Source organism: Eretmochelys imbricata, chromosome 2, assembly GCF_965152235.1.
Source record: "Eretmochelys imbricata isolate rEreImb1 chromosome 2, rEreImb1.hap1, whole genome shotgun sequence".
In the NCBI taxonomy this organism is placed as follows: Eukaryota; Metazoa; Chordata; order Testudines; family Cheloniidae; genus Eretmochelys; species Eretmochelys imbricata.
This window is the reverse complement of record NC_135573.1, coordinates 211,173,280-211,193,973: the sequence shown is the minus strand read 5'-3', so window position 1 is coordinate 211,193,973 and position 20,694 is coordinate 211,173,280. Positions and strand designations below refer to the sequence as shown.

Here is a 20,694-nt window from a genome sequence, read left to right as displayed (position 1 = left end):
CTTGGTATATACATGTACTATACTGTATTACTGTACTGTAACACATTATGTTAAAGCATACTAGGTAACCTTTAGCGTGCACCAGCAAGGTCTACAGGGATGAATTTATGCATGACAGGTTAGTGTGCTTTGGAAATCACATTCTCTGTGTATACAAGCCCTTAGATGAAAGCCAGGGAGCCTAGGTAGTGCCTGAATAAACAAACTGCACTGGAAAGGAGTGAAATTAGCACAGCTTGAGTAACTATTTCTGGTATATTTCTGTTTATTGGATAAACACCAATTTCAGTGTGGGTTGGTTATTTATTTATTTTGAGGGTGTTTTATCAGTTTTTTTATCAGTTGTTTTTGGTTAAAACCTAAAATCAGAAGCCCAATATATGGAAAATACCCGTGCTTGTACTGGAGGCTGGTAGTCCAGACGCTTTGATGTAAAGCTGGCTTATCAAGCCTAATGCTTTGAAAATAAAATACTGGAGGGAAAAATGATATTTTTAACTGGACTCTTATCAAACTTCTCGCAACTAAGAGTCTCCATTCCAAATTATATATCTCCCTTCCCAGCTAACTCTAAAGTCAAAGCTCTTGTCCTAACTTCTGCTTTCTCTCCAGCCTAATTAAAAGACTTTCTGCCTTCTTCCCATCTGCTTGGAACAGGCATAAGTTATGATGAACAAAATAGAATATGCCTTATTATTCTGTTCTAAGCCTCTTGAAGATTATTAATTAAAATCATTCCATTTCTGGCAGTTCAGTATTGAAGTTGATTGTTAATATAAATGGACTTGGCTATTTTGTGCAGTCTTTTGAGAGGGAAGAACAGCTCTAATGAATTAGTGTACTGTCCATTGTAATGGAACCTTTTGGGAAGAAAAGTAAACTCCTTGCCAGCCATTCAGGATTCTCTCTTGTTCTGGTGGCAGAATAAGAAAAACCCCTTGAGCAAAATGTAAGTGTTTCAGGAGGATAGGAATTTACAGCACCAACAAGCTGCCAAGAAACAACTTCTATGTTTGCCTAAGTTCAAGTATTTGCAAAGTTGATAATTGAGCATTCTCTTCATATGTTTCTGGATTTTCCATTGCTTCATTGTTATGGGTCTGAAGTAATTTCTGCCTGCTATTACTAGTAATAGGCAACAGTAATAAGTAAGAATAATTTATAACTATTAAAAAAATCTGGAGACTGCAGTTTCCCCCCCTCTTTAATTTTCTTTAATTAGTGGCTCAGGTAAGGAATATGCCCTTGCTGCAGGCAATAGGGTGTTACTTCTAGGGGTTGGATTTTTCAAATTTTCAAAGTACTTTCTATTCCCCTTGCTTTCTTTGGGAGTTAAGGATGCTCATTGCCTTGCAGGATTGGACTCAAAGCTTTAAAATACCCCAAGTTTTTGGCATGTTGCTTTTGTACCTTTTGTATAAGTATAGCTGCATGTTATTTTTTAGTACTAGTGTAATTAAAATAAGTACCGGTATGTTCCATTTTCTGTTCACGAAGAGGAGGAGGAGTATCCACTTAACATTGGCCCCCATTGCTGAAGGTCCTCCATATCTCTGTCAGAGTGGTGAGGACCCCCCATTTTCTCCCCCTTTTGCTTTATATTTGGTCCTCAAAACCCCATGTCATGGCCACCTTCCGTCCCGGCATTTGACTGATTTCCCTTCAGACTGCATCCATGTGTGGTGCGTATATTCCTCTACACAACAGAATTGTTGCTTAAGTGGCTGAGGGGATCACTGTTGAATGCCTTAAGATACCTGCACTCTCAGGAGATGAAGGTCGCTGGCAGCTATTTGTTTTGGTAAAGTAAAGATCAGAACTAGGAATCAAGAACATCTAGTGTCTTAAAAACAAGATCCTCTCTCCCTCTTTGAGTCTAACCCACTGCATTGCCTGCTGATGTCCATCAGGATAATATGTGTGTTTTCTGCCTGATTCTGGTACGTCAATAAAATATATAAGTATGCTAGCACGGACGTATGGTATATGTGCTATAAGACAGAAATATTTCTGTTTTTATGTTCATTTTCCAGAAGAATGGTTAGCATTTTTGGTAATACTAGTGGAATAAACTTCTTTTACTTGCTGTAATTTGTTTCTTTTATAAATTATTTTACATTTTCTATCATCTTGGCATCTTCAGAAATAAAATTATTTAACAATGAACAATTACAATACATTGTGCTGGACTAGCACAAATGACCTGATGAGAGAACACCAGAACTCAAACTGTATAGCTTGTTCACTGGAATGAAAATGTTATTACCTTCTTGCTCACTTTTGATATGTGAGATATGTAAAAGATGATCTTGTTGACTTCAAACCAGCATAGACCTTTTAAATACCTGTCTATATTGATAATGGGAACTGTCTTTTAATACTTAAAAAGGATACACTGGGCTAGTACAGAGGACAAACTATGTTAGTTTAAGGTCACTGTAGAACAAAAAAGGATTTCAGGAAAGCTCATGAGGTAATGAATAATTCTTCCTTCTCTCTCACTTCCACACTGTTAAATCAAATCATAAACAATTTCCTGTGGGCCTAAAACATGTGTATTATAATAGCCGGTACAACAGATGGTTCTTCACTTATGTATTGATTATCAAGCCTAAATGGAGGCTCATGGTTTAATTTGTGCCCAGTAATTTTAATAGCTGTGTATTTTACAGTAGTACTGGAAAAAGGACAGATTTGAAAATAGATGAGGGCAAACGTAAGACAACAACCTGACTTTGCTTCACACAATAATGAAAGCGGCTCCCTTTCCAGGTTATGGCAGCCATGGCTACTGCCATGTTAGGCCAGTAGTAACCCCAGTCAATATAGGGGAAGGGGTTACTTTTGCCTGTACTCTGTTCCATTTCAGATGTCAACTGACAGAACTCTTGCCTAGACTGTCAGTTATTTGGGAACCTACCCTCTTCTTCCACTAAGCTGGGATGGCGCTCTCTGTGTTGTCAATGGCTCCCAAATATCCCTTCCCGCTCAGAGTTTGAGTAGAGTCCAACACCATCTCTAGGCAGGGCTGGGATTGGGTAGCTGCGATGGAGTGGGGTGGGTTCCTTAAAAATTTGATTAAGCTGCAGCAAGCTCCTTATTGCAGAGGTGGTAGCACTGATAGGGCCCAAGGATTTGTCATCGTCGCTAAAATTCATAGCAGTTATCCTACTAAGAACAATGGCCCTTCCCTCCCCCTTCAGTCTGGTGAAACATCAGTATATTCCGGCACTACTTTAAAATTCAGGATAATTTTGTCCATTTTTGTGGTGGCTGGCCAGTGCCGTTGCAAAAATGAGTGGAGCTGGGCCAAGTGAGTGCACCTAGAGGAGTTGCTGATTCAGCCAAGCAGCTCCCCTCTCCCAGAGTGAATCCCTCTAGTATACAGATATCTGTGCTGGAGAACTGGGGTGAGTCATGTACATTTCTGCTGTACTTAACACCTGGTTTCATTCCCATTTTCATCTTCTCAGACTGATAGAGTTTTGCAGTTTTGTGACAAAAGCACATTTCTATGGGATGGGAATTCCTTGTCACTCCATGACCCCTACCACCCCTAGAATGGAGAGCTTAGTAATTTTCAGGGAAAACATAGGATCCACTGTGCTTGTACAAAGACCCCCATGCGACTCCACCCCTCCCCCCCCCCCCCCCAAGAAATATGAAGTCTATCAGGGATTTAAAGTTTGGCAAGAATGACACAGAATATCTTTAGCTAAAACAAAGCTAATGACATAATTAAGTGTGCTCTTCCAATCTAAACAACTGTAAATTTTCATTTTGCCTTGGAAGTGCTGTGGAATGGTTTTGAAACATTAAAACACTAATTAACTGTTTAAAGTCTGGCAATGTATTGTCTGTTTTCCACCCTTGTATACCTAAACTACACCTGCAAAACACTGGAAGGAACAAACGAATTTGCAAGCACAACAGAAAAATTGCATATAAAAAAGTGTGTTTACACATACGATTACAATGGGTGTATGAGTGTATATTTTATGGGCACAACTTAGATAATTCTTTTTTTTTTTTTTTTGCTATTGTTTTTAAATCTTGTCCTCAACATTAGCAATAAATACAGTTTAAAAAAATTATTCTGTAATCTGTTCCATCGCTTACCTGTCAAGTCATGCATTCAGGAGTGTGATCCTTCTCCCTTTGAAAACAATGACAAACCTCCCAACTGACTTTATTGAGAAGAGGATTCTAAAAACCTAAAACAGAACACAGGAACTGCCTGCTCTTAGGTGTGTTTGAGGTCAAAAATTGCTGCAACAAAGCACAAATGCTGAACTCATAATTTAACAGAACAATAAAAGGAACCGACTTCACAGTACTGTGTTATAAGATGTAGTAGCGTATTCAATCATTCTAGGGCCAGACACTTACAAAATCTCTATAGCTTAGTTCATCTTTATGAATTTATGCTTAGACAATTCATCAGTTGCAGGCACTGTCTATTGCCTTGTGTACCACAAATTGAAGAGGGATATTTCTTAATTAACTGTTCTAAGTTCAAAGTGTGCAAAACCAAACCAAAAAAAGTTTAATACCTGAAACTCTTTTCCTGAAATTTTATTTACCATACTCCCCGAGATTCATGTTAATCATTTACCATATTTTAAGATTACAAAAGTCTATTGAAAAATTCCCAAGCATTGTTTTTCCTTTTTCTTTCTGTATTCCAAAAGTCAATCAAAACATTAAAATACCCTCACAAACAGATTATATCTTCAAAAGGTTAAATATTGCCACTGAACACAGAGTCCCAGAAGGATGGGGTCCAGCCTGTTTGCTATTAATTTTACTTTTTGTATAAATAGTGGTTTTTAAATGTGTGTGATTCTAAAATATGTATTTTCCCCATATCATTGCATATACTAAATGCAAAGGGCCTACTGTTATTTCAGTGTTGATGAGGTACTAATGGAAGTGCTGCTCATAGATATTAGGCTAGAGAGGGAACTTAGTTGTAGCTGAGATATTGGCTCCTGGTTCCCAGTGCAACACAGAGTAGAATTCAGTCTGTTCTAAATTATGCACAGCTGCAAAGGACCATTCCAGCGTCTGGAGATTAGGGCATAAAGACACCCACATCCACAGTCCCTTCCAGGAATGCTCCTAGAGCAGGAACCAAGGGTGTTTTCTTGTAGCTGGTAGGCCAGCTCTATGCATTCTGAGGTCCCCTTTACTCCAGGGTAATCCTCAAAGATGCAGTTAAGACAGCTTTCTTGGTATTTTACAACATCACTTTGCTGCAAAGCAACTTAAGTAGATCCAAGAATGTGACCCATCAAACTTAGGACACAGCAGCTAATGGGTGTGGGATGAGTATTTCCAAATGATATGTTTCAGAGTAACAGCCGTGTTAGTCTGTATTCGCAAAAAGAAAAGGAGTACTTGTGGCACCGTAGAGACTAACCGATTTATTTGAGCATAAGCTTTCGTGAGCTCCGATGAAGTGAGCTGTAGCTCATGAAAGCTCATGCTCAAATAAATTGGTTAGTCTCTACGGTGCCACAAGTACTCCTTTTCTTTTTCCAAATGATATGATCATCTTAAATTACTGTGTATACTTGTATCTGTGAGAGACAGATTCAGAATAAGGATGGCTTCAGAAACAGAATATTCTTTGACTCAGTGTTTACAGGCATGTATCGCATCAAGGAATTGTAGTCATCTTATCTAAAGGCAGACAGCTCCACAAGAAAATGCAGGGAGAGAAGAAGGGCTAGATGTGAATGATGGGGATATTCACCAACTTCAAGGATGACTTGAAAAATGTTCCAGACACCTACTAGCTGTAGGACTAAATCTGTTGGACAGGGGAAGATATGAAGGCCAAGAGAAGGTCCCAAGGCAGCATCCTGATGAAGGTCAGCATCCATGTCATCGCCCTGCTGCTAGAGAGGGGGAGGGTGCTCTCTCTGAGCACCACTTGGTGGTTCCATCTCTCCTTGTCTGTCTTAGGGTAGTATATTTCTGATAAACTTGCTCCAGTCCCTCCATCCCCAATGACCTGTCTCCTCTCTTTCCCTCACAGCCTCTTGGATGCTGTGTTGGCAGAGGTCTCTGCCACTCTCTCTACCCCAGAACCCTCTGGCTATGAAGGGGGATAGAAAGAGATCTTGGTTACTCTTCCCCTAACTTCTGTCTCCTTGGTTGATCTTCCCAGTTAATAATTCCTATGACTGCCTCTGCTGCTGCTCCTAGATTTCCCATGCAGCATGAAACTGAGGTGACTGCTGTTGCCCACAGTGTTATGACTTGTGACCAGTTTCCTTAATCTCTGGCTATGTCTATACTATGAGCTAGGAGTGTGATTCCCCGTCTCACTTAGGTATACTCTCACCAGCTCTCATTGCGCTTGCATGAGTATAAATAGCAGTGTCGCCGTGGTAGGATGGATAGCAGCAACAGAGGCACAGCTGAGCCATATATGTCAGGGTCCAGTCCAAATTTACCACATTTCTTTTTTTAAAATCTTCTAGACTTGCTAATGCTCATCTCAGAGACCTGCAAACCTATGAGCAGCAAAGCTTCATGGAAATAATGCTGCATCACTTAACATTTTGAAGATTTTCTTTGTGACCATAGAGGCTTAGAAACTCTGCTTATTTAAAAATAAAGTTTACAGTATTCAGAAATTGATCTCACATGCCTTAGGATCTCCTGTACCTAGTTTTTTAAAATCCTGACTGCGTGTCAGTCTATACCATGCACATGCAGGTAGTGCTTTTTATTCAGAGATCTCAGAGTGACTTGTAAAGATTATTATTTCCATTTAGGAGTAAATGAGAGACAGAGAGGTTAACTGACCTACCAACAGCACACAGCAAGACCATGATAGAGTTAGGACTAGAATCCAAATCCAGCTCCCAGTCTTGCTCGCTAGCGATGCTTTCCACAGTATTTATCTAAATGAGTGCGTTTAACTCTTGTAGTTTGTTCTCTTTCAGTGAAACTGCCAGAACACTTCATTCAAGTTGACAGTGTTCCTTAAAATAAGGAAGTTTTTAAATTAGCCAGTTTTTTTTTTTAAAGTCTAGAAATTTTAAATGGGGAAATAAATCTTAATGGTTATGGGAGTGGATTTTACTTCCTTACCACGTTGACAAAAGTCTCTTGGGTGGGCCAAGAGCAGCAATACCAAACCTGTTCAATCCTGCCCTCCTCCCCATTACCATTTTCTTTGTGCATGCATCTGCCTGCTACCTCTTCAATTCAATTGCAGGTTTGCTGATGCTCTTGCTGTTAAGCACCCTCTTTCACATCCTGTGGCAGAGCATGCAGCTGAGATCCCATCAGAGCACCATGTGAGAGTGATGCAAGTGACCATCAATAAAATAGTGAAACAGGCTAAACTCAAATTACTGGCAACTGCACAAAGTACAGTGGAAAAAACAGGGAAAAATGTTTTTCTCGAATGTTTCTTTTCTAGTAATCTGAGGGATTACTTGTAAAAATAGCAGATTCTCAGGTTTTCATAAGGAATTTTTTTTTTCAAATTGGTCTTCCTTTACTCTGAAATTCTGTCCTTTGTTACACCTGTGCTATCCTACTGGGAAATTGGTTATAGCAAAAATTAATTTAAAGACATAGGTGCAACTCCCTGGAAATAGCTAGTATATCTACACTGCATTGTAAACCTGGGTCTGTGGGACCATGCCTTTTGGATTTAGTGTTTCCAAACCCGCGCTTTAGCATCCACACTGTATTGTAAACCTGGGTTTACAATTGCTTGACCTGGGTCTCATGGCTGGGCTGATGTGTCCACCTTCTGACTTGGGTCTGCCACTTGAGCTGCATCCAGACTGCAGAACAACAGGGCTTGGACCCAATGGACAGTGGGACTCAGACGATGACCCACTACCCTCGCTGAGTCCTAGGTTCTGAATGCTTGCTGATCCAAGTCAGGTTGATTTGTGTGTGTACAAAAGAGGAGCTTGGGCTCAAACCTGAGTCAGGGCTTGGACTTAGTGTGTAGTGTAAGCATATCCTGATAGCTTAATTTACCCTGTACAATATTGTTGATGGTGGTATGCAAGCAGGAAAGAACTCATTTGAATTTTCAGATTCCAGGATGAGTTTGCAGGATTGGCAATTAAAACAAACCTTTTTCCCCCTTGGAAAGTGAGCAAGAAGTGTTAGACACAATAAATGGACACAAATCAGACGTCAAGAATTATAACATTCAAAAACCAGTCGGAGAACACTTCAATCTCCCTGGTCACTCGATTACAGACCTAAAAGTGGCAATACTTCAACAAAAAAACTTCAAAAACAGACTCCAACGAGAGATTGCTGAATTGGAATTAATTTGCAAACTGGACACCATTAAATTAGGCTTGAATAAAGACTGGGAGTGGATGTGTCATTACACAAAGTAAAACTATTTCCCCATGTTTATTCCCCCACACACACACATACTGTTCCTCACACATTCTTGTCAACGGCTGGAAATGGCCCATCTTGATTATCACTACAAAAGGGGTGTTTTTTTTTTTCTCTCCTGCTGGTAATAGCTCACCTTAACTGATCACTCTCGTTATAAAGTGTATGATAACACCCATTGTTTCATGTTCTCTGTGTATATGTGTGTATGTGTATATATATATATATAATCCTCCTACTGTATTTTCCACTGCATGCATCTGATGAAGTGGGTTTTAGCCCACGAAAGCTTATGCTCAAATAAATGTGTTAGTCTCTAAGGTGCCACAAGTACTCCTGTTCTTTTTGCAGATACAGACTAACACGGCTGCTACTCTGAAAACAATCATAATGGAAACCCTCCTGCTCCGTGCCATTTTTGCAATACTTTTTCAGTGTGCAAACTGTCTGTTATCTGGGGCAGTTGCTGGCTGTCATACTTATTGGGAATAAGCTGTCTGGCCTATCAAACAAGATAGAAGGGTGAAGGCAACTCTAATATACTGCATTACAGGCATAGGAAAAACCTGTGGCCTTCTTCCAAAGTGTTGCCACATAATGGCTATTATGGACCATAATAACTAGAGAGGCCTAGATAAGGAGTTGGTGTATTTAAGTCTTTCAGACAAGATCGGATGTCTTTCTAAAAGCTATGCTCTAGTTCCCAAAAAGTTTCTGGTCTTGTTACAGGAGTGACTGGGTGAAATTCTGTTATGTATGCTACATGATCATAAATTGCCATTCTCACCTTCAACTCCATGTACTCTTTTATTGAACAATCTGAGAGGGTACAAGTTGATGGTAATGTTTTTGGCTTGCCATCCTAAGAGTGTGCCTTCCAAAAAGCAGTGCATTCACTTCTTCAATACCTGTGATAATTATGATTTGTGTGGGGAATTCTTCTTTGTGTGTGTGGCTGGATATATGCAGTTTAACCTGCTACACTTAGTTTTTATTATGTGCATATGCCTATGGTTCTCAAGCCAAAATTTGGCCATTCTTGTTTAAAATACCTTTTGGCATACATCAGTTCTAACTAAGCCAATAGAAACTTGCTCTTAACTTTGGCTGTATAGTAAGTCAGTCTTGTCTGGATTCTGTTGTTGGTGAAGTGGCAGAAAAATTCTCCGTTTTTTACTGAGCCAGCTCATAAAAATGTTTCTTATTTTTTGGAATAAGATTTTTTTAAAAACTGATTTAGTATAAGCTTTTCATTTTAAACTTTTAGAATAGACTTATAACTAAATAATAAATACTTTGTGAATGAAAACATGTCCATAAATGTAACTGTTATAAGAGATCATGTTGAAACAAAAACTTAGGAACAACATTAATGATCTAGCCAGAGTCTATTTTGGGTATCAATAAATCAGTTTCAAGTTTTCCCTCCTCCTCATTCCAAATGAATTAATCTTTTAAGCCAGTGATAACAAGCCTTTCAATTGCCAGTTATTAATTTCATGATCGGAAAACAGAACTTCTGAGACTGAAGAATCATCAGCAAAAAGATCTCCCTCTGACAGTACTCTAGATATCCTTTGTTAATAGTCTTCCATGTGTTAACTATCACATGGAAAATCCCAACTGGAGTTTTAGGGCCTTCTCCTCTTTTTCTTGCTGTTTTCACTCCTGGCTGTTTCTAACCAAATAGACGCTAGCTATATTCATAACCAACAATACCATTAATAAAAAAAACCTGGAAGAAGTTTTGTGCTTATTCAGCTTCCTGATGCTGTCCACTCATCCTGTTGATGATTGACATTCATTATCCTTCTTGGCAGGTGTGAGTGTGTGAGGGTAAAGTTACACAAGCGGTAATATTTCATTCTGGGAAATGTTTTTAAGAAATACATTCAAGAACTCTGCAAGTAAATTACCTATATTATGCATATTGGAGTCTACATCTATAGTGGGGACTCTCTTAAATGAATATAAGAAATTCACTGGACCAAATTCATTTCTGGTTTAACTCCATTTATTAAAGTGATTACAAGGGATTTATTTGGCCCATTTATATCTATTTAGTCATACCTGCCAATACACCATATTAAAAGCTCTTAAGGGAAATGGCAATAGTAGAATTGATCTTCTCCATGTAACTAACAACCTTTTCCTTATTTCTGCTGAAGGCACTTTCTCCCTCCTGGTTCTTCTTGGCCTCAGTGCAGCCGTCAGTATTGTAGATCACTTTCTCCTGCTGGTTTCCTCCTGTAAACTTTCTGCTCTTACCTGTCAAACAACTCTTCTGCTAGAAGTGGCTGCATCTCAGTGGATCACATCAAGTTTTAGGTCTTAGCCTCTTTTCTGTCCAGCTTCTCCCTACCTTTTGTTTTTGTTGCCACACTTATGATGATGATCAGCCGTTCTATACCCTTTGGTACCTTTAATGACTTCTCTCTGTTCCTCTCTCTGTCTTTCATGACCAAATAAACTTCTGGCTTCATCCCTGCTTCTATAGATGTTGAATTGAAGAGAGAAGGGATTCTCTTGAGCAAGAAAATCCTCAAATGCAACTCCCCACTATTTCCTCCTCCAACACCTTGGCATTGTCCTGGGCCCTCTTATTCCTGCAGATCTGTCTATCATCAGCTTCACAACCCTGCCAGTGCACTGCCTTGACTGAAATCCTCATCTGTGCTGTCTTCTCCCATCCTTTCAATTCGTAGTGCCACCTTCTCTGTGGCATCCAAGTTCCAGCTCTCTAGATTTCAGCACATGGAGAATGCTGCTGCCCATCTTCTCACAAATGCAAAGAAGTTGGATGGTAACAAAGAACAACACTGCCCTGCCTTGCACTCATTTCAGGTCTAGTCCAAGTTTACCATGTTTCTTTTTTTAAAGTACACCTCATAGACCAGTTTTTGCTCTTTTTACTTTCCTTGATGCTCCCTCCACTTACCTAGCACTGACATCCTCTTTGTCCGTTCAAGCAGTTTCTCTTCTGCTGCAAGAACCTTCTCCTCTTCATCTCTTGCCATCTAAAATTGTGTTCCTGTATCTCTTCAGTTTATCAACACTCTGTCATCTGATAACACATATTTTCTCCCTTTTGTATATGTGTTAATTTCTCTCTCTGCATTATTATTATTATTATATTTTATAATAAAACATTTTGGATATAGCTCGTATAAAATAGAAGGCAGATCAAACTTCTATTTAAGTCATTGTGAGTTTTGTCACTAACTTAAAAATGTGAGCAGGTTCAGACCTTAAGGTCCTATTCTATTAACATTGATCTATTTTGTTTATACCAGTAGTTCCCAAGCTATCATCAAGTGAGCATCAGTTATGCCAGGAGCTCTTGCTGGTTGCCTGCGGAGAGCTGGCTGATTGTGTAATGCTGGTTCTCCTTGAATCCAGCTGCTAAAATCACATTAAAAGAAGCTAAAATATTAAATACTTTCTCAATATTATTTTTAGTGTGAGCTGTTGTTTTAACTGTCATAAGGATTTTGTTCTGCGAGGGGAAGTGGCCTGCATGATGATGAATGGGAAGGAGGTGATCTTTGAGATCTTTATTAAGGTGTGGTCAATGCTATGGAAAAGTTAGAGAACCTCTGGTTTATTCAATGTCAAAATCTTGAATGAAAAACAAGTGTCTCTTAAAGCAGCATGTGAATGTTATAATGGATGCAAGATTGTGTATTATAATATGCAGTGTACTGGTGGATCCAATGTGCTGTAATTTATTACATTTGCACTTACTGACTTTGTTCCCAGTATAAATTACAGCTTTAACATTTGGACCATATGAAACTAAAATATTATCTTCCAAAATTTTAGCCTTACAGTTGCTGCTGGCTTCTGTGCAAATTGATTGTGACATTTTCCAGCAGTGGTGTTGATCACTGTGTCTGCTGCACTCCAATTTAAATATACTTCCCTCTCAGGAAGAGTCTCTGCTACCACAGACATACACTCCGATGGAGAATCACTTAGGCTATGTCTACACTGCATACCTTACAATGGCGCGGCTGTAGCAGCACAGATGCGCCGTTGTAAGGTATGCAGTGTAGCCTTTCTCTTTTGCCAGGAGAGAGCTCTCCTGATGACAAAATAAAACCACCCCTAATGAGCTGCGGTAGCTTTGTCAGCAGGAGAGTGTTTCCCACCAAAGAAGCGCTGACCACACCGGCACTTTTTGTCATTAAAACTTTTTTTCACACCTCTGAGCAACAAAAGTTTTAATGATGAAAGTACAGTGTACACATAGCCTTACACTGAATATGCTGAAAGAGTTTGTTTAATGTTGATGCTCAGAGAGGGCTGATTAACTCTAGAAGAATAGATCTCATTTCAGAGGCAAACTGCCAGTCTTTTGTATGAAAGGTTTGAGAATAGTGAGAGTTGACACCATGCCCTCCAAAAACACAGGGACGAAGCAATATGCTAAGCAGTGTAATGATGGGTGGGAAGAATATTTCCATTATCTGAATGTAGTCATTAAGATTTGCAGAGGTGCTTTCTTTTACCTGTCTTCTGTCCTTTCCTTCTCTTATTCAAAAACTTTGTCATCAATCTTAATCTGCTAAATAGCAGTTTATTTAATCAGAGTTTAAAGTTAGGCATTTTACAGAGTTCCCACATACCATCATGAATCACTAATGTTTGTTTTTATATTTCATTACAGCGGAAAACAGATGTGCTACTTCAAATGCACTAACGTGCACAGTGTGCCTTGCCCTGGGCCCAGAGTGTGGATGGTGTTCTCAGGAGGTGAGCTATTTCTTTGTTTTATTGTTGTAATTATTTATTTTAGATGCTTCTAACACACGCAGATGAAGGAACTCCAAAATATGAAAAAGAAAGATATTGAGAAATCACAGGGGAAAATCTATTTAGACTTACTCTTGGAGACAACACCTGAGAAATCATGTGAAATATATTTTGTTGCCAAAAGAGAAAATGTTACTTTTTTTATTTGAAAAATTACAGTAATTTTTAAATAAAGCGTGAACCTTTTTATGTTTTCCATCTACTTTATAGACAGCATTGGCAGACTAAAAGTAACTTTGGGGAGTTCAAAAGTTTTTGGCCTCAACAACACGAAATTATTTATCAATAATTTGTATTAAACACTCTCATTATATATCAGAAGCAAATCATTTTCATATTTGTGCTTATTACATTTCAGCAAGTTACTTTTCTAGTAATGTTTTGATTTTGAATTTCTTGGAGTCAATTTGATTTCATCATACATAATTTTCTTTGTCACATATGGAAGAACTGATGCTTTGCTATTTTTGACACAGCAAACCTTCAGTTTTGTGAGTTACCAGGAATTATAATGCTTTCGTGATAAATTGAATTATTCTGAAATCAGTACTGTATTGAAAACAGCGAGGTTTCTGTTTTTGACAAATGACCACTTAATTACAATTTGTATATACCCAGTTATGAGTTTTCATGTCTCCGAAGGGTGTTAAGGGTGACTTCTAGGTTTTTATTTTATTTTATTTGCAAGATTGTTTACTGGCAATTAGAAGTTCACAAAAACTTTTAAGGGCACCTTTAGGCAATTAGTAATAGTGTAAGATGTCATCTGCTGTCTTCAAAAGGGGTCATGTATTTTGATGCTCATATTGCAGCCAATGGGTTTCTCTCTCTCCACTTCATGCCAGCATAATTTTAGAGGCTCAAAGGTGGGTCAGTTAAAATACTACATTATTACATTTAATCTTTGCGTATTTTTCCATATTGTTTTGTTACAAAATCACTTTTAAACTTTCCATTTTGTATATGCAATTTTTAAAGTGTGTATTTTTATATTTCTTCAATATACTACAAAAATTGCTAATTTGATTGTTTTAAAGTTGTTAATTAGAACTGATGGTACTATTTTTCTCTTTCTGTTTATGCACTGACTGCAACTTCTACATGTGTATTTGTTACCCCCCAAGTAATTTGTGAACAAACATCACCCTTTCTCTTTCACTATGGGCATGTGTACTCTTTAGGGACTATACTGGAATAGCTACAGTGCTGTAGCTTTGCCGCCATAACCCATCACTGTATGAACACCATCTCCATAAACAATGGGAATATTCTTCTATTGACCTAGCTGCATGTACACTGGGGGGGGGGGGTTACGTCAGTAGAGCTACAGCACTCAAGAGTGGATTTTTCACACCCCTGACCAACATAGCAATGTCAAGCTACATTTTAAATGTAGAACAGGCCAATGTCTTTTACCCTTGTGCTATTTCTCATTGCCATGTGTGGTTGGTCATCTGAGTTGCCTGTTGTCATTACTACTCCCCGGTTGAATGATTGTCTTGTTTTATTATTTTGCTGAAGAGAATTCAGATAGTGACTAGCAAATAATGAATAACACACTGTCATTATGAATATTTTAGATGAATCATCTTTCCTGTTTAAAATTCATTAAACTTTCTGGATTTGCCACCCCTTTCATAAATAACTGGTGGCATCCATACTCACGAATAACAATTAACATACCCCAGAAATGATAATTTGCTACATTATTTGCACGTAAACACAAACAAATTTGAAGCTATTCAACTAGCTCTCATATAACTAAATGAAAGACTTTCTGTCATCAAAACTAATTATTAAATTTTGTCTGTGCTTGTTATGACCATCTTTCAAAACTCCTTGTGTAAGAGAATTTTTTTGCAACCACACCCTCTTTCTTTTTCTTTCCCATTTTATGTTTTCTGCATTTCTTTAACTGTGTGAGCTACTATGGGAGTATTTTATGAATTTCAGCAAACAAAGCCTGAGTTCATCTGTCAATAAAAGAAAAATTGATTGATCCACTTCTGTTTGATATTTTTTAAAGAAGTTCTCATACATTTAATTTATTCTTTGAAAACAACCTGTTTTGTGAAAGTAACCCACTAAAAAAATCTGTGGTCCCCGAAGTTAATTAAGTAAGGTTCCATGAAAGATCATCTCATTCTATAGTTTGCTTAGTCTGACACGCAAGCCATCCCTAAGGCTCTGGAATGCGGGGAAACATACCCAAACCCACCTCTGTCTAAAATTTTTGGAGCTATAAGCAAGGGAGAGCTCCTTTGCAGAAGCCCCCTTTTACTGTCATCTACATCTCCCAGTATTTTGTCAATTTAAAACTAGGGCTGTCAAGCAATTAAAAAAAGTAAATATGCAATTAATCGCATGATTGAACAATAATAGAATACCATTTATTTAAATACTTTTGGATGTTTTTTACATTTTCAAATATATTGATTTCAATTACAACACAGAATACAAAGTGTACAGTGCTCACTTTATATTTATTTTTGATTATGAATATTTGCACTGTTAAAAAATAATATCTTTCAATTTACCTAACATAAGTACTGTAGTGCAATCTCTTTATCATGAAAGTTGAACCTACAAATGTAGAATTATGTACAAAATATAACTGCATTCAAAAACAAAACAATGTAAAACTTTAGAGCTTGCAAGTCCACTCAGTCTTACTTCTTGTTCGGCCAATTGCTCAGACAAACAAGTTTTTTTACATTTATAGGAGACAGTGCTGCCTGCTTCTTGTTTACAATATCACCTGAAAGTGAGAACAGGTGTTTGTATGGCACTGTTGTAGCCGGCATCGCAAGATATTTACATGCCAGATTCGCTAAAGATTAGTATGTCCCGCCATGCTTCAACCACCATTCCAGAGGGCATGCATCCATGCTGATGACGGGTTCTGCTCAATAACGATCCAAAGAAGTGCTGACTGATACATGTTCATTTTCATCATCTGAGTTAGATGCCACCAGCAGAAGGTTGATTTTCTTTTTTGGTGGTTTAGGTTCTGTGGTTTCTGCATCAGAGTGTTGCTCTTTTAAGACTTCTGAAGGCATTCTCCACACTTCATCCCTCTTAGATTTTGGAAGGCACTTCAAATTCTTAAACCTTGGGTCGAGTGCTGTAGCTATCTTTAGAAATCTCACATTGGTACCTTCTTGACATTTTGTCAGTGAAAGTGTTCTTAAAACGAACAACATGTGCTAAGTCATTGTCCGAGACTGCTATAACATGAATTATACGGCAAAATGCGGGTAAAACAGACGAGGAGACATACAATTCTCCCCAAGGAGTTGAGTCACAAATTGTACAAATTATTTTTTTACCAAGCATATTCTCTGGAATGGTGGCCAAAGTATGAGGGGGCATATGAATATTTAGCATATCTGGCACATAAATACCTTGTAATGTCGGAAACAAAAGTGCTGTGCAAACACACTTTCTCACTTTCAGTTGACATAAATAAGAAGTGCGCAGTATTATCTCTCATAAATGTAAACAAACTTGTTTGTCTTAGTGATTGGCTAAATAAGAAGTAGGACTGAGTGGACTTGTAGGCGCTAAAGTTTTACACTGTTTTGTTTTTGAGTGCAGTTATGTAACAAAAAAATACATTTGTAAGTTGCACTTTAATGATGAAGAAATCAGCTACAGTACTTGTATGAGGTGAACTGAAAAATACTATTTCTGTTTATTATTTTTACAGTGCAGATATTTGTAATAAAATAAAATATAAAGTGAGCACTGTACACTGTACATTTATAATTGAAATCAATATATTTGAAAATGTAGAAAAACATCCAAAAATATTTAATACATTTTAATTGTTATTCTATTGTTTAACAGTGTGATTAAAACTGTGATTAATCGCGATTTAATTTTTTTGAGTTGATTGCATGAGTTAACTGCAATTAATGGACAGCCCTATTTAAGACACTTCCTGTCTCATACACAGGCAACCACAAAACAAGGAGGATACTGGTCTAACTGTCTCTTCTGGCTTATGTAGGGGGAACAGATGGGCTCAGCAGCTTGTAGATTTTAAGGCCAGAAGAGACCATTAAATCATGTAGTCTGTCATCCTGTATAGCATGCATCATAGAACTTCACCCCGGTTTTGAGCCCAGTACAGCTCACCCACAGTTGTGCAATTGCTAGGAAGATGTAATAGGCTTCCTCCTCACCAAACACTCAAATACCCCCTACAAAAGACTTCCAGAAATATAGCAGTTCCCACTGGTCCCAATGGGAGCTGCTGAGTTTCCAGAAACTTGAAAATCTGGCCACTTGTTGAGTAACTTAACTATAGATATTGGTCCTAATTTTGAAAATATTGTCTTAAACAAAATTTCCAGTAGACTTTTTCTGAGAAATGAGCAGTGCATTTTGAAGTAAAATAGTAAGTGTGGATCACACTACTTTGGTGGAACTGCTTTAGTGAATATAGCACAACAAACAATTTTACAGTGACATAATGACAGTGCATACCATCCTTTTTCCAAAGGCTGCCTGTTCTAATAGTGCAAAATCCTCTCTCTATTCAAAAAGTTTTGTCCTTTAAAGAAAAAATATTTTTAGATTTCATTTCTATTTTAAGTATTTGCTTGTCATTGTTCTTATTAATAACATGTGGCTTCCATGGCCTTGCACAACAGTCTTTGCAATTATAGTAGCATGTTCTAGTGTTTGAAACACTTGTTATTTGGTAACTTGGTTTCCTTTGAAGATTATATTTTTTTAACTTAAAATGGTTTGTACCTTTTGCCTCTTTTCAACCAGGATTTCATGTCAGGAGCAACACAGAAGGGACGATGTGACATGATTTTTAATTTAATAAAAAAAGGCTGCCAATCAGAATTTATAGAAAATCCCACCATTCGTGTAACGATACCCAGCAACCACAAAGAAAATACACAAGTGACACCGGGAGAGGTTTCAATCCAACTGCGTCCAGGTTTGGTTATCTAAAACATTGCTACTGTATTAAATCTAAACTAAATACAGGGATGCTTCAATCCAGTTTGTGAGGCAATGGCTGTAATTTATTGTTTAGAAGAATGAAACTAACCATCTTTCATCTATAAAACTATTTGTAGAATTATAACTTCAATGTTCCTATTGATATAGCTAAAAATTATATCTCTTGGCATCTATGCCCATTAACTCAGGATCAGGCTGCTATTGAGTTTCACAAACAGGGACATGGAGGTGAAGGTGAAAACATTTTGCGGTGTTTTGTCTCGTTTTTATTTGTTAGCTGTTTCCATCCTGATCCACCAAGTTAACGTCAAGAATGGAGTTTTGCACTTGGAAATATGCAGGTTAAGTTCCAGAGACTCACAAAAGACAGGTTATAGTTCTGTTGAATTATCCCAGAATTGGAAGAATGAAACCCACCTCATTAAACTAAATACCAAAACATTCTTTGGTCCATAATGTTGACTGTCTAACCAAATTGTTACAAAGTGACTTACTAGTTCATGCATCCAAACACAAAAAAGACATTTAGGATGTTTTTTGGATACACTCGTCTTGAAATCAGATTTTTTTTGCTTTTTTCTGTAGTGTAAATTTAATGCACATAAGTGCTAGAGTGAGAATGCTGGAGTATATTGTGTTATAACAGAATAGAAGACTGTAGGGTTGTTGTAAAAACCCGCATAGAATTTTCTGACTCTCATGCAATTTAAAATGTCAGTAGTATTGTTGTAATGTAGTTATTTTCTCACCTATAATCTAAACCATGCCATATCATATGACCATGTCATCCCATTTGATGAAAACTACCCAGAAAGGGAATAGATAATACAAAATATACCTGGCTTAGAAGCCACAAGGCACCCCAGAAATTGCCTCATCCAGAAGGAGCGGGGAAAATCTAGTAGCTTCATGGATGGGAGCAGTGGTTGTAGGTCTTCTAATCATGAACACTCAAGAAGGCTCTGTATGGATGACCCCAAACTTGTGGATCCTGGAGCATAGCTTGGAATGCCTGCCCCTCTAGACTGCTCCCCAGCCATCTTCCTATTCCTTCAGCCTCAAGCTCCTGGCTGGCTCAGTGGCCATGTTTCAATTCATCCCTGGCCAACAGCCGTCCACTCTACCCCGTTGTCACAAGGGGATAGACATCATGTATTGGAGATTAATACTGGTCTGAATAGCATTAATTTCCAGTGAAGTCATCAGTTGGGAAGACCATGAGTTTCAAAGTGGTGCATGCACTTTAGAGCAAGAGCTGCAACTCCTGCTACATTCTTTCCTGGTAGCAATGCCTCAGCCCCCACCTGCAAAACAATAGTGTCAAAGGAATGTTGATACCTTAGAGGAAAGGGAGCTGCTCCTTTTCCTACACAGTTTTCATATACAGCTCACACAGGTGACCTGTTTCCTCACCTCACTGGCACGTGTGCATATTCAAAAGTAGCACTTTGCTAAAGTGTGTGATGTTTGTTGTGAAGCTTGGGACATCACCTGAGACTTTCAAAGGGGCCTAAGGGACTAAGGCTTCCAAGTCCTATTGACTTTCAGTGGGAATTAGAACCTATTTCTTTTTGCTCCCTTTGAAAATTCCAAGCCATTATGTATACGTCAGCTTTATTATGCACTTCAGGTTCAAAAATCGTTAAATGGATTATGTGCACTTATATGAGCAGACTTTTTCATATGTATTATATTTAATAAGTAATCCAAGTGACTGTAAAATACAGTAATTTGCATTTTACTTAGCTGTTTCAGACCACAATTGAATGAAAATTGATAATACTATCTACCTCTGCTGTGCATCCCAATGAAGTGGTACACCGCTCTCTTACTGAAGCTTGCCTCTCAGTTTATGGTCCGTCAGAATTATAAAATTTGCCTTTATTCTCTCAGAAAAGCCATATATTTCCAAATTAACGCAACTTTAACTGCAAAATATTGTAGTTCGTACTTCCCAAATAAATGGTATTGTTGGATCATGTTGGCGGTCAGTGCAAGGGTCATGGATCAGAGATGAAAAATAGAGAATAAATGTTATAAACTGTGAGATACTATTCCTTATAAATATATTGGATAAACTGTGCAACTCTAGACATCTTTTTAGATACAATGCTTATAACATATACATCTCTTTTATCTGGTGAAGAAATGGGAGGAAGTCTTTACTGAATTGGACAACTAGAATGAAACCCAGCGTAACAGTAGATTTTAAAAAGTGCATAATAGAAACTCATTGTCATAGCTCCAGGTTAAACACTGACCATATCTGGGAGAAGCAGTGATATGAAATCATCTCCCACAGCTATATTCTCACACATGGATCTGTCAGAACAAAGAGAAGAGCGTCCAATGTAAATTGTGCTGCCCTTAGCAGATGTATCAATAAACCTATTTTATTTTTCCCGTTTTCATACAAGAATCTGAATGACCTGTTATATGCCTGTTAATTTTGCAGAACTCATAATTTCTGGTACTGTAACATGAGGGTGTAACTTGGAGTAG

At 37.9% G+C, this 20,694-nt stretch overlaps 1 protein-coding gene across 1 annotated transcript in view; it reads left to right on the top strand.

The window, feature by feature from the left end:
* ITGB8 (integrin subunit beta 8) overlaps nucleotides 1–20,694 on the top strand; it is a 65,546-nt gene that overhangs the window by 5,219 nt on the left and 39,633 nt on the right. Inside the window, exons 2-3 of the mRNA XM_077809354.1 lie at nucleotides 13,064–13,149; nucleotides 17,992–18,166. Of these exons, the coding sequence (XP_077665480.1) occupies nucleotides 13,064–13,149; nucleotides 17,992–18,166 (261 nt within the window). The remainder of the gene's footprint in view (nucleotides 1–13,063; nucleotides 13,150–17,991; nucleotides 18,167–20,694) is intronic.